Source organism: Hesperophylax consimilis, chromosome 11 (assembly GCF_061612785.1).
Source record: "Hesperophylax consimilis isolate HC1 chromosome 11, BYU_Hcon_1.0, whole genome shotgun sequence".
NCBI lineage: Eukaryota > Metazoa > Arthropoda > Insecta > Trichoptera > Limnephilidae > Hesperophylax > Hesperophylax consimilis.
In genome coordinates, this window is record NC_142846.1 from 11,004,323 (window position 1) to 11,018,240 (window position 13,918).

A 13,918-nucleotide genomic window follows, 5' to 3' on the forward strand; every position below is an offset into this window, starting at 1 on the left:
AAGCTTTCACTGACTTGGTATTTAAACTTAAAATAGAAGTATTTTCACTGACTATATAAAATTTTAAATGATGCATTTGACTGTCCAGAATTGTTGCATTGATAAGTTTTCCGATTCCATTACGTAATACTAGAAGTCAGGATTTATTTCAGAACAGAAATTCTGAGACTAACTACCATATGTATTCCTCACAGCCCTGAATATTTAAAGAGGGAAATAATTATACCAAGTCAATGGAAATCATTAATTTATCACTTAACGAATAAAAAAATATTGTTTTTGAGGCAGTTTAGTTATGTATACAGAAATATTTTTTATATTCATATGTAAAAGCTTCTAAAAAGGGAGTCGATAAATATTTAAAGAAACCATTTTGGAACCACGAAATAATGAGGTGTGGATTATAGGGATGAACAGGGGTGTTCAGAAGTGAGTGGCTCAAGTTTCTAGGTATGTTTAGGATTAAGAGCAGGTGTTCAGTTGAAAATTTATAAATATGGTTAATTGAGGGTTGGTTGGTTAGGGATAGTATAATGTATAGTGTCCGCATTGCAAAGGGACACCGTCGCTTCTCGTGCCGAGCACAAATACTATACGCTACAACCGGGCCGGGCTAGCTGGTTATGTGTCCACTATTACTACCGACCTTACTACCGCCGGCGTGCGTACAGCCCCTACATGGGCACGGGGCCGGGACGGGATTCCTCGCGGGGACACGTCCTCGGGGGCGCGAGGGGAAGGGGCCCCGAGGTGGCAGGGGAGGGACCTGCCACTGACAGCAGATTTCTGCGATTGTCAGGAAAACATTCGGTAAAGGGTATCGATGTGGAAAAGAAGCAACGCGTGGCACAATGGATTCCATAGATTGCTCGGATAACAATTTGGAAAATAAGGTACACGGAATATGTGAGATGTCTTAGGAGGATTGTTAGAAAGTGTTGATCACTTGATGTAGATACTCCTAGGCGACTAGTTACTAGGAAAACATTCGGTAAAGGGTATCGATGTGGAAAAGAAGCAACGCGTGGCACAATGGATTCCATAGATTGCTCGGATAGCAATTTGGAAAAGAAGGTACACGGAATATGTGAGATGTCTTAGGAGGATTGTTAGAAAGTGTTGATCACCTGATGTAGATACTCCTAGGCGACTAGTTACTAGGAAAACATTCGGTAAAGGGTATCGATGTGGAAAAGAAGCAACGCGTGGCACAATGGATTCCATAGATTGCTCGGATAGCAATTTGGAAAAGAAGGTAGACGGAAGATGTGAGATGTCTTAGGAGGATTGTTAGAAAGTGTTGATCACCTGATGTAGATACTCCTAGGAGACTAGTTACTAGGAAAACATTCGGTAAAGGGTATCGATGTGGAAAAGAAGCAACGCGTGGCACAATGGAGTCCATAGATTGCTCGGATAGCAATTTGGAAAAGAAGGTACACGGAACATGTGAGATGTCTTAGGAGGATTGTTAGAAAGTGTTTATCACCATGCGTAGGTACCCCTAGTCGACTAGTTGCCAGGAAAAAAATTGGTACAGGGTATTGATGTAGAAAAGAAGCAACGCGTGGCAAAATGGATTCCATAGATTGCACCGATTGCAATTTAGAAGCGAAGGTAGGTACGTGGAAGACGCGCAGAAGGGGTGAGATGTCTTGTGTATATCACCCAAAGATATTAGAAGAACGAGATATGCTATGTTGGCCGCCGGACCGTAGCCGGAGTACTACCTAATTAGGGTACTTTGAACGGTATCGGGACGTGTACGCACAGAAATCTGTTCTATGTATTAGTGCGGATACCTTAGCGCAAGCGAAGGTGTGCAGTAGTATTGGTGAACAAAACCGGCGACACTCGGCAAAACAATTCCACTCAGTACGAACTGCGCATAGCACATCTCGTTCTTCTAATATCTTTGATATCACCTCACTAGGGTACTTCTAGATAGGTATATTTCAAGTAGCTACCTAGTGAAAACAACCGTTAAAGGGCTTCGATGCAGAAAAGAAGTTATGCGTTGCAAAATGAATATCGTAGATTTCTCAGATTGCAAATTATAGAATTTAGAGTAGGTATGTATGTGGATATGTGCGGAGGGGATTAGACTCTTACAATGAGTAAACTTACTGATATAAAATATTGCCAATTTAATAATAATCTCTTAAAATTATTCGCAATCCAGTTAAAAACGGGATCGCAGGCCCTTAACGAATGAATTGATAGGTTTCCTGAAAAAAAATACCAATTTATTGTGACGATATCGGAACACGTGTTAATAAAAATCTTAACAATTTCGCATTTCGTCATTACATATTATCAAGACAAACGCAGGTGCATGAACGTGTATTTCGATATTATTACGAAATTACTAAAAGTTTATTTGAAAAAAGCCTGCAATCCCATTTTTAACAGGATTACCTATTATTTGAAGAGATTCTTAATAAAGTAGCAAAATCTCGTATATAACCTCACTTAGTTACTTCTAGATAGCCAGATTATCAGTAGTCACCTGCACTGTCGAGATGAACCGATAGAAGTGTTGTGTCCGAAGTAAGCGCAACTTTACCTTACTTCTGATCATGCTTATTGGGATTATCTGTTCAGTAACCACCAGCTACTGGCTATCCTCATCATTGCCTTCTGAAATCGGTACCACGTATTTGTTGGGCGTTTAATATACTACATGTGAGTATTCGAGATATATTACATTAATATTCGGTCAGCGTCGGGGGCAGTTTTGAACAAAAAATAGCATTCTTATGAACCAATTACCAGGACAAAAGTTTCTGGCAAGGCAATATATTATTATAAGGTCGTTTTTATTATTAAACCTCGTTGTGCTTTTGAGGCTGTCGACGGAACGGAAAACTTTATTACATTGAGGCAATGTGTTAAAGCTGTACGAACTACGTCAACTTAAAAAATATTTTTTAAATCTATAAAATAAATAGTGGTGATTTATTAAAATTCTTTAAAAAAAGTGATTCACGCAATTTCCCAAAAAAATATTTATCAGTACATTCAGAATATATCGGAACACGTAAGCGTACAAAGATAGTTTGAAGGGGAGATAAGTAAATACGAATGCTAAAGGAAGCACGCTTATGTGAAAAAAGCGATAATTTTAAGCTAAAATGGGGAAAATATATTAATAAAACACGACTCGTTTGAAATAAGAGCAAAAACCTCTTTACAAATGCTTTAGTTGCATTTAAAGATACACTGTGAATTTATTATTTTTCTCTTATTCCGCTTCACTCTTAATACGCAATATTTCACTTTCAAATAAATGTATTTAGCTTTATTAATTCAAAACGTGATTTATTATGTCGGGGGAGACGGAAAAATACGCACTTTTAATTTTAATTTCGTTTATTAAGTCACTTACGCGATATGTCAATTAGTATGCCGCGGCGACTATGTTCATATAAGAGTTGGATTATATTCATAGTATCGTATTAGAATTAAATCACAAACCAGTCTATACAAACCTAGCGTAGCCCACAAACTACTTGAAAACTGGGATATAACTCTAAAGGGGACGCGAGCAGGCGTTATTAAAGGTTCCCCAACATTTATAGTAACTTTGAGTAATAATATAACTAAATTCAAGTATTAATTCAAAGAAAACATTCCATATTTACCGTGAAGCGGAATTCGTAACCTTTACCGTGAATTTTTCCATGTCTATATAACATATTAAATAACAGAACTGTTAAATTTGTAGGTTTCTCCAGTAAGAATATTTTTTGTTTGAATACACTGGTTTATTTTATAAAATGTTACAATACATTCACTTGCAAATTGTAATATATTTACTACCCGGTTTAAATAGATTCCCCCAGATTATCACAGACCTTGCTGTTTTATTAAATTTGGTTAAAAATTACTCGCAATAACTAAAACATGCATTTATAAAAAAGTCCAACTGACACAAATAACAAAAATGACCCCCTCCTGAGCCTCCTGTCAGCGAATTTGGGTAACAAGGAATCTACTTCACCGACTGTCAGTGTTGCCAGAAAATAAAAACTAATTACCTCAGTAAATAATTACTTGAAAAATAAACAAGAACAAAACGTGTTTTTGATAATTTTCGAAGTTACTTTGCGATTTTTTCTACCGAGAGAATTTCATATAATTAACGTTTCTTCATAACAAAGGTATAAATATCATCTTAAAAAATTAAATTTTTTTGGAACTTAACTTAAAGAGTTAAAGAGAAACTTTTTATAAATCTGTATAAATTGGGAATGCGGGGGCTAAACCTAATAAATATAAGGACGAAAGGCGAAAATATTATAATTTTTATGAACACGTGTTCCGACAACCTAATAACATATTTGTATTTTACCGAGAGTTTTTTTATAAATTAATTATTTAAGGGCCTGCATTTCTGTTTTCATGGATATTTCAGGAATACGAATAATTCTAACATATTTTCAATAAATAAACAATATTTTTTATCAGTAAGTTATCTCCGGGTGTCGAATGGTGTTCGGTAAATTGACAGTAACATTTTCTTAAGTTTTTAGTTTATATATTCACTAATATTACTATTCACTTATCATTAGAGGCTTTAATGACGGCGAAACAGCTGTCATGCAATAATTACGCAGCAGGACTTGTTTATAAATAAAAAATTAAAAAAAATTAAATTGAATAATATTTATTTATTTATTTCACGCCTATTAAGGCTTTTACATACATATATATAAAAAATATTTACGAAATTATACACGAAAATAGTACAGGAAACGACTATTTAAAAAAATTGCAGAAAAATAAATATAAAGTCAAAATATCACTGAACTCGATGTACACAGCATGCAGGCACAAAACATAAAAAATCCAAAATATTTTTTTCTGTTTCAGTTGACAAAATTATTATGTGTTAATCAAATCAAATTAAATACCTTTATTAAAATATTCCACTACTTAGTGAAAAAAACTTCAATAGGATATGCTTATATATTGAAATTGATGTTCTAAATACGAGTATATCAACAACATCGTAGTATTTGTTTCCTAGCTGTTGAATCCGTCGCATAGGAGTGTGATATCGGGACGTTGATATAGAATTGCTACAATAATATGGTAGATACTGTCATGTAACCGACCTGCTTGGAGTATGAAAGGAGATTAATATTATTGAAAATATAAAAGAAAAAATTAAAATTTAAATGGAGTTCTTTCTACAAATCAAACATTATGACAATAATATTATGAATTATTCTATGAGGGTTGAAAAGCTATTCATACAAACGTGAAAATGTTTTAAAACGTCCATATAGCGCATGCATACAATCAACCTTTGATCAAATTTTCAATCAATCAATCAAATTTTGACGGCCGGCATAGTCCAGTGGTAACGCATTGGACTGCCATTCCGAAGGTCGCGGGTTCGAACCCGGCGTGCGCAAATAAATTTTATTTGATTAATTTGTGTTATTTCACAATTAATTAATTAAAATAATATATAGTGTTCAATTTTGCAGGCTACCGACATCTGTAGTCTAGAAATTTGAAGTTACTACGTTTAACCAAAATGGTGTGAGTCCTTGCTTAGAAAATATTGTCAATTTGGTCGGTATAGCAGGTTTCATTTTTACTGCTAGACATCACGATGACAAGTGGTTTATTTACATGTGGTGGTTTTTGAAGTCTTTAAAAAGGCTCGCATTATGTGTTTTTTGGTTCCTTTCTCAACAATAACTCGATAATAAACAAGCTCATAAGTCAGAGCGATCGTAGCAGTGTTATTCGCACAGTTCTTTATAAATATTATACCTGTTTCAATAGTTTGAAATAAATGTAAAGTTGTGTCAAGAAAACCAGTTTTTATTCAAAAAGGATCACCCCCCAATTTTTAACATTTGATCCTTCAACCGGATTACGATCAGGAGATTGTATGTAAAAAAACAAAGAACCAGCAGCCAAAAGGATACAAAATTGATTGAAACTGGAAATCATTAAGGAAAGTGGACCACATCGCAAATCTGAGATAAGTATTCAGTGCTTTCCTTCCTATCATCCATTTTATGTTTATTCAGGTCTCATGTAATTTAAACGAGATTAATCTTAAATAGAGTCAATATTATAAATAAAATCACTACCCACTTGAAAATAAGAATATAATATTATTGAATAGTGTTCTCAAATAGTATTGTCAAGGTTGTCGTGGTATTCTTTCAAACGGGTGTTTGCTAAAATAAAATAATTGTCAACCGATATTAACAAAATATAATTAAAAATGGAAAATATGAAGTCATTAATAAACAAACGCGGCGTAATCAAAGGAAAACTAACCCGATTCGCGGATTCCTTAAATGCATTGTCGGTAAATGAAATTAAATTAAGATATGAGCGGGTGAAATCATTGTTAGATGAATTCGAAGCAGTTCAACAGAAAATTGAAATGTTACCGGATTCAGACGAAATTGAAAATTATAGTCAACGAGAAGCTTTCGAAAACCAATATTTCTCAGTTTTGGCAACGGCCAAAGGTGCGATCGAATCCGTCGATCAAAGTAAGGTGGAAATTAAACTACCCAACCTCCAATTACGGGAATTTCATGGCGATCAGAAAAATTGGGTTAATTTCGTCGAAACCTTCAAGACTTTAGTCCATAACAATAGTAAGTTAAGCAACGTACAAAAATTCTTTTATTTGCAATCAACTTTAAAGGGAAACGCATTAAAGATAATTGCTAATCTAGAAATTTCTGAATTAAATTACATTTCCGCTTGGGAATTATTAAATGAACGTTATGCAAATTTAAGAACTACCGTTCATAAACACATCCAAGCTCTATTTTCATTAAAAGACATGAAACAAGAAGAGCCTGTAGCATTGAGGTATCTAATTGATGAAACAAACGTTAGTTTAAAGGCATTACAAAATATCGGGGTCAAGGTAGATCAATGGGATCCATTGGTTATTTATATAATATCAAATAAATTAGACGCAGCTACCCGAAAAAATTGGGAACAATATACATTACAAGACGAATTACCTACGTTAAAGGAATTCTTAAAATGTTTATCTGCTAGAGCCCAAGTATTGGAACTGATGAACGCTTCTGAGAAAAAATTTTCTAGCTTACATAAAACACAACTAGGCAACAATAATTGCAAAAAAGATTCATCAGTATTTTTAGCGGTAAAGGCTAACAACTGCATTTATTGTAACGAGAAAGGTCACCATATTTATTATTGTAAAAAAATTCTGAAATTAAAATTACATGAGAGGATTGATGCTACGAAATCAATCCAAGCTTGTTTTAAATGTTTAAAGGTGGGTCACCAGGCACAGAGTTGCAAGGCAACCTTTTCTTGCAGGCGTTGTGGCAAAGATAATCACAACACCTTGCTACACAATGAGGTACCTCTGCAGGAGGCCTCCAATATGGATGCTGATAACGAGGTTTCAGTATCGAATTTTTCTGCATCGGATAAAGCAGAAAAAATAATATTATTGTCAACTGCCAACATAGGAGTTGTGGGTAGTAACAATAAAATTTTTAAAGCCCGCATTCTGATTGATTCAGGGGCCCAGTCAAATTTTATGAGAGCAGAATTTGCTAATAAATTAAATTTACCATGTGAATTGATAAACAAACCCGTTTCTGGGATCCATAATAACATCACTCACATAAAAAAGAGAATTTCAGTGGAGATGAATTCGCTTCATACTGATTATAAAAGTGAAATATCATGTCTGATTTTACAGGAGATTATAAAAGTGAAATATCATGTCTGATTTTACAGGAGATTACAACAAATTTACCACAAGTGACAATGGCGAAAAAAGACTTCAAGTTACCACGAGGATTGGAGCTAGCTGACCCGAACTTCAATATAGCTGCACCCATCGACATCCTGTTGGGCGCGGAGAGCTTTTGGGAAATCCTAACCAACGATAGATTGAAACTCGAATCGGGACCAACACTTCAACGTACGCAACTGGGATGGATCATATCAGGACCAATCCACATGTACCCAAAGCAAAGGCCTGTATCAGATTGTTGTAATTTATCTATAAATAAAATAAGTCATCAAATAGAAAAATTTTGGAAATTGGAGGAGATTAATCCCACTAAGATTCTAAATCATGGAGAAAAGGCTTGTGAAGCCAGTTTTGCTAGTACTCATACTAGACAAGACGACGGTAGATACGTAGTAAGTTTACCGCGTCGAGCATGCATTGATCAGCTGGGAAGTTCATTGCTCACTGCTGAAAAAAGATTTAAAAATTTAGAAAGAAAATTTGTGTCAAATCCCGAATTGAAGACACAATATATACAATTCATGCGTGAATATGAGGAATTAGGTCATATGGAGGTGTGTGACCAGTCAAAGGGGGATCGTGAATCCTATTTTTTACCTCATCACGCTGTAATAAAAGAATCAAGCACTACTACTAAAGTGAGGGTCGTTTTTGACGGCTCCGCCAAAACTTCAAATGGAATTTCTCTCAATGACGCCTTGATGACAGGACCTGTTATACAAAAGGACTTATACACCCAACTATTGCATTTCAGGAAACATCAAGTAGTACTGACGGCTGACATCGAGAAGATGTACCGCCAGATTAACGTGTGTGAAGCGGACCGTGACCTGCAGAAGATAGTGTGGCGCGAGTCGCCGCAGGAGGTGCTCAAGCATTACCGTCTGAAGACAGTCACATATGGTCTGGGGCCTTCCTCTTTCTTAGCCACTAGAAGTCTACGGCAAATTGGTATGGATAACAATATAAATTTTCCTAGAGCTAGTCAGGTCATAGAAAATGACTTCTATATGGATGACTTGTTAACCGGAGGAGATGACATGGAATCCTGTAGAGAGTTAAAAGAGCAATTAATCAACATCTTTTTGTCTGCGGGGATGACCTTGAGGAAATGGAGGTCCAATGTCTTGGAGTTGTCAGCCGAGTCGGGCCAAGCTAAGATTGCCGAATCAGGCAATTCTGAAAAAATTATTACTGACAATCCAAAGACTGAGAAAATATTAGGATTAATATGGAATAATGAATCTGATTATTTTTCTTATGTAATAATGAAACCATCAAGTCGAACCGAGAGTAAAAGACAGATATTAGTACAAAAGAGATTCATGCGTTACCTATATATGAGGGAATATATGTACTACCCTTTCCTGTATCCATCCTTATTCTTAGCAGGAATGCTCGATCTTAATACATTAGAAGCCCGCCGAAAAATATTTTTAGGAAAACATTTTTTTAAGATAATCTCTGGAACTATACATAATCCACCTATTTTGAAAGAGATTAACTTATATGTCCCAGACAAGTATACTCGTGGAAGGTCCCATACCCTTTTTTATGCTCCAAAAGCGAGGACTTCTGCCTATCAGAACGCCCCAGTCAACAGAGCGACTGAACTGCTCACCGAGTCTGCATTGACCATCGACATTTTTAACGTAACCTACAGGCAGTTTAACAATTATCTTTTGACGTATGTCACAAAGTAGTGAAACTGACCTTTTTATGTGTTTTGCTATACTTTTTGTCTAATTTGTAATCTTCTCCATAATGTATTGGTGAATAACCGTTTTACGGAGAACATGAAAAATAAATAAATAAATAAATAATAAATAAATATTATCTTGCATCGCATCAACCTTCGATCCATTAGGTCTTCTAGGACCGATTATAGTTGTAGCCAAATTGATAATGCAGAAGTTATGGCAGTCTAAAGCAGCGTGGGATGATCCATTGCCTAATGAAATATTAGCACCCTGGAGGTCCTACCTTCAAGAATTAATTCAACTAAATGTGTTGAAAATACCAAGAAAAATTATTTGCAGGCAATCTACATATCTACAACTACACGGTTTTTGCGACTCATCTGAGAAAGCTTACGGAGCCTGCGTTTACATGGTGTCAGTGGACCATGTCGGTAAGCGGCATTCACATTTAATAACGTCCAAATCAAGAGTGGCGCCATTGAAGTGTATTTCCCTGCCCAAGTTGGAGCCTTGTAGTGCTGTGCTACTGGCGAAATTAATTAAAAATGTAAAACAAGCGCTAAATATAGTGGAGATCGACACACATTATTGGTGTGACTCCATGATAACGTTGTGCTGGCTGAAAGGTCAACCTACGAGATGGGCTACTTTCGTTGCAAACCGAGTAGCCGAAATACAAGAACTTAGTGATCCAGATCTATGGAGACATGTATCATCAGCCGACAATGCAGCAGATATACTTTCAAGAGGAACCACTACAGATAAATTGATAAATTCTGCAATATGGTGGAATGGACCAAGTTGGTTGACCGAGGGAGTCAACGCTTGGCCTATATCAAATATTTCGTGTTCAAACCCTCCGGAACTCAAAGGCAAAAATATTCTATTATCCACAGATATTCAAGAATGGGAGATATTTGAAAAATTCTCATCATTTATTAAATTGAAAAGAGTTACTGCGTATGTATTGCGATTTGTCAATAACTGCAGAAGTGTTAAGGGTAAAATTTCAGACAATTTAAGTGTGGCTGAATTGGAATCAGGCTTGAAATGTCTATTGAGATCAGCTCAAATACACGCCTTTCAAAAGGAATTGAAAGAATTAAAAAACCATGGCATCGTCAACAAGAAAAGTAATTTAAAATCTCTTAATCCCTTCTTACATGATGGTCTAATATATGTAGGCGGTAGGTTGAATTTGGCTACACATTTATCTTACCAACAAAAACACCCAATTATCTTGCCGGCTAAACATAAGCTAACTGAATTGATAATACGTCACTACCATTATGTAAACCTACACGCAGGACCTCAAGCTTTGTTAGCTGAAATACGATTAAAATTTTGGCCCATCTTTGGTAAAAATACTATTAAAAAGATATTACATAAATGTATTGTATGTTTTAGATGTCGTCCCCGAACCGGTCATCAAATCATGGGAAATTTGCCACCCGAAAGAATTACGCCGAGTCGTCCTTTCGCTATCACCGGAATAGATTACGCCGGACCAATTCTAATTAAAAGTGGGACGCTGAGGAAGGCTTCCCTCGTAAAATCGTATTTATGTATCTTTATTTGCTTCTCAACCAAGGCTGTTCACTTGGAATTAGTTTCGGATTTATCTAGCAATGCTTTTTTGAACAGTTTAAAAAGGTTTATATCCCGCAGGGGACAACCTGAAAAGATCTTTTCCGACAATGCTAGTAATTTTAAAGGAGCTAGCAGCAGGCTCAAAGAGCTGTACACCAGCTTGAGGGAAAACAACGACAATATTCAAAATTATTTAGTGAACAGAGGTATTGAGTGGAAGTTCATAACCCCTCGAGCCCCTAATCAGGGAGGTTTGTGGGAAGCAGCAGTAAAATCAGCAAAGTTCCATTTGTATAGAATCACTAACAATTCTTCATTAACATTTGAACTCTTGTATACCTTAATTTGTCAGATTGAGGCCTGTTTGAACTCCCGTCCATTAACTTCCTTATCCGACGACATCCATGATTACCAACCTCTTACCCCAAACCATTTCCTTATAGGCACTGAATCCTGTATCATTCCTGAGAGAGACGTCCGGGCGATACCGGACAACAGACTAACTCAATATCAGAGGATCAGTTCGCTAATTCAATCTTTTTGGTCTAGATGGAAGCAAGATTACCTGATGGAACTACAAAAGAGGACTAAATGGCAGACCAGCACTCAACGGGCACTGCAAAAAGACGATCTGGTGATTTTAAAGGAAGATCATTTACCTCCACCTTTATGGAAAATGGCCCGAATTCTGCATACACACCCTGGAGCGGATGGAGTAATACGAGTTGTTACCCTAAAAACACCTCAAGGAGTCTTTGTGAGGCCCATCACAAAGATATGTCTGATGCCCCTGGATTCAGACACTAAACCTGTAATTGACGTCCCGGACCTTACCAAGGATTGATTATGTACATTACACTATGATGCTTATCTTCTCGACTCCACCTTGGATGGATCAAGCAGAAGACCTGAGAAGAAAGAAGAAAAAAAAAGGAACAATAATTGTGTTGTGTTCAGTGTGAACTATATTATTTGTGTTATTGAACTATTTAAATATGTAAAAATTAGTATGCAGACGTGTGTAATTTAGTCATTTTTGAATTTTTTTTTGGTTATTTAATAGGATTAATAATTTTCTAGTTATTTTTAGTTAATTAATAGAGTAATTCAACAGCATTTATACAGTTAAATTTATAAGTTTACCAGTAGGGCATAAAAAAAAGGGGGTTTTATTTTGTTAATTTCTGCTATTTTGAATTATTTTGTTAGTATTTTTGTGGTATATTTAGATTAAGAATTTTTAGTTTATTCTGTTTGTTTTATAGTTTATTTTTAAATAGATTATCATTCAAAAATTTAGTGCAATTTTTGAATCCCGCCCCCTGGCAATATGTTCAATTTTGCAGGCTACCGACATCTGTAGTCTAGAAATTTGAAGTTACTACGTTTAACCAAAATGGTGTGAGTCCTTGCTTAGAAAATATTGTCAATTTGGTCGGTATAGCAGGTTTCATTTTTACTGCTAGACATCACGATGACAAGTGGTTTATTTACATGTGGTGGTTTTTGAAGTCTTTAAAAAGGCTCGCATTATGTGTTTTTTGGTTCCTTTCTCAACAATAACTCGATAATAAACAAGCTCATAAGTCAGAGCGATCGTAGCAGTGTTATTCGCACAGTTCTTTATAAATATTATACCTGTTTCAATAGTTTGAAATAAATGTAAAGTTGTGTCAAGAAAACCAGTTTTTATTCAAAAAGGATCACCCCCCAATTTTTATCATATAGTATATTTGCGTCACGTTCCAGAGTGGAAGATACTACCAGTATCGCCCTGGTGTAAGACCACCATTCAGAATTGAAACGTTGCTCCAAATGGCTTTAGCCGTGTTTAGTGACTAGATCTGAATAGCCAGGTACTTCCCCACCTTCCTCTTTCCCTTCCCCACTTACCTTCAGCCTCACAACATCCCCCAATTGGGGATGCCATAGTCTCACTGGCTCCAGACGGGAGCAGTTGGGACTCTTGTGAGGTATTCACTATAAAAAAATTTAAAAAAAACCTTTTTTTTTTTAAAAAAGACAAATATCCCCGTTTAAAAATAACCTGAAAATCTACTACCACCACAGCAAGCGGAAAATGGTCATTGTGTTGTGATGGAGGACTTAGCCAGCCGAGGAATTGAACACACTACGCCTGTGTGAGGCCCAAACGCGATGTCAACTCAGCCACCGACCGGTCAATTGTTATTGGTTGTTATATTATAAATCTTAAAAGTTTAATATAAAGTCCGACGGGTTTTCTCATTTGTTTATTTGACGGTCTGTCCGCTCTCTCTACCCCTACGGAGAAACGGCGTGGTTTTTTTTTCGTTTCTTGCTGATATATTATACGCGTTTATTGAAAAATTGTTTTAATGGTTTTATAGAATATAACAAACAATACAAGTGTCATAACTTTCTACAAAATTTAAATTACCTCACCAGGTGACCTGATGAAATGGTTAGTTTTACTTACGGTTTCAACCCTATAATGGATCAATTCCCTAAAAGAGACTCCCCTGAATATAAATGTTAACACAAAAACAGTTCCATACGCAACAATTTCTGAGCGTTTATGTTAGCAACTACGTTCTCGTCAAAGAATCGTCATCCCTCAAAAGTTATAATTCCTCAGAATTAACTGTGGAGACAGACGCGTTTATGTTAGCAACTACGTTCTCGTCAAAGAACCGTCATCCCTCAAAAGTTAGAATTTCTCAGAATTAACTGTGGAGACAACACTGCCAGACCCGGTAATGTTACAATCTCACCTTTGACAACACATCCAATATCTATGCGTTTTCTAAACAACTAAAAAAGCACAATTCCTTCTGTCTACAGGAATCTATTCCTGACC

General features: G+C 35.9%; 2 protein-coding genes across 6 annotated transcripts in view; one reads left to right on the forward strand and one right to left on the reverse strand.

The window, feature by feature from the left end:
- Window positions 1-13,918, reverse strand: part of bs (serum response factor blistered) — a 284,696-nt gene that overhangs the window by 72,541 nt on the left and 198,237 nt on the right. The gene's annotated exons all lie outside the window — the stretch shown is intronic.
- Window positions 8,125-12,711, forward strand: LOC149419777 (uncharacterized). The gene is made up of 2 exons (XM_089637022.1): window positions 8,125-8,740; window positions 11,629-12,711. Exons 1-2 carry the CDS (start codon window positions 8,311-8,313, stop codon window positions 11,646-11,648), a joined length of 450 nt encoding a protein of 149 aa, XP_089493148.1. The 5' UTR covers window positions 8,125-8,310; the 3' UTR covers window positions 11,649-12,711.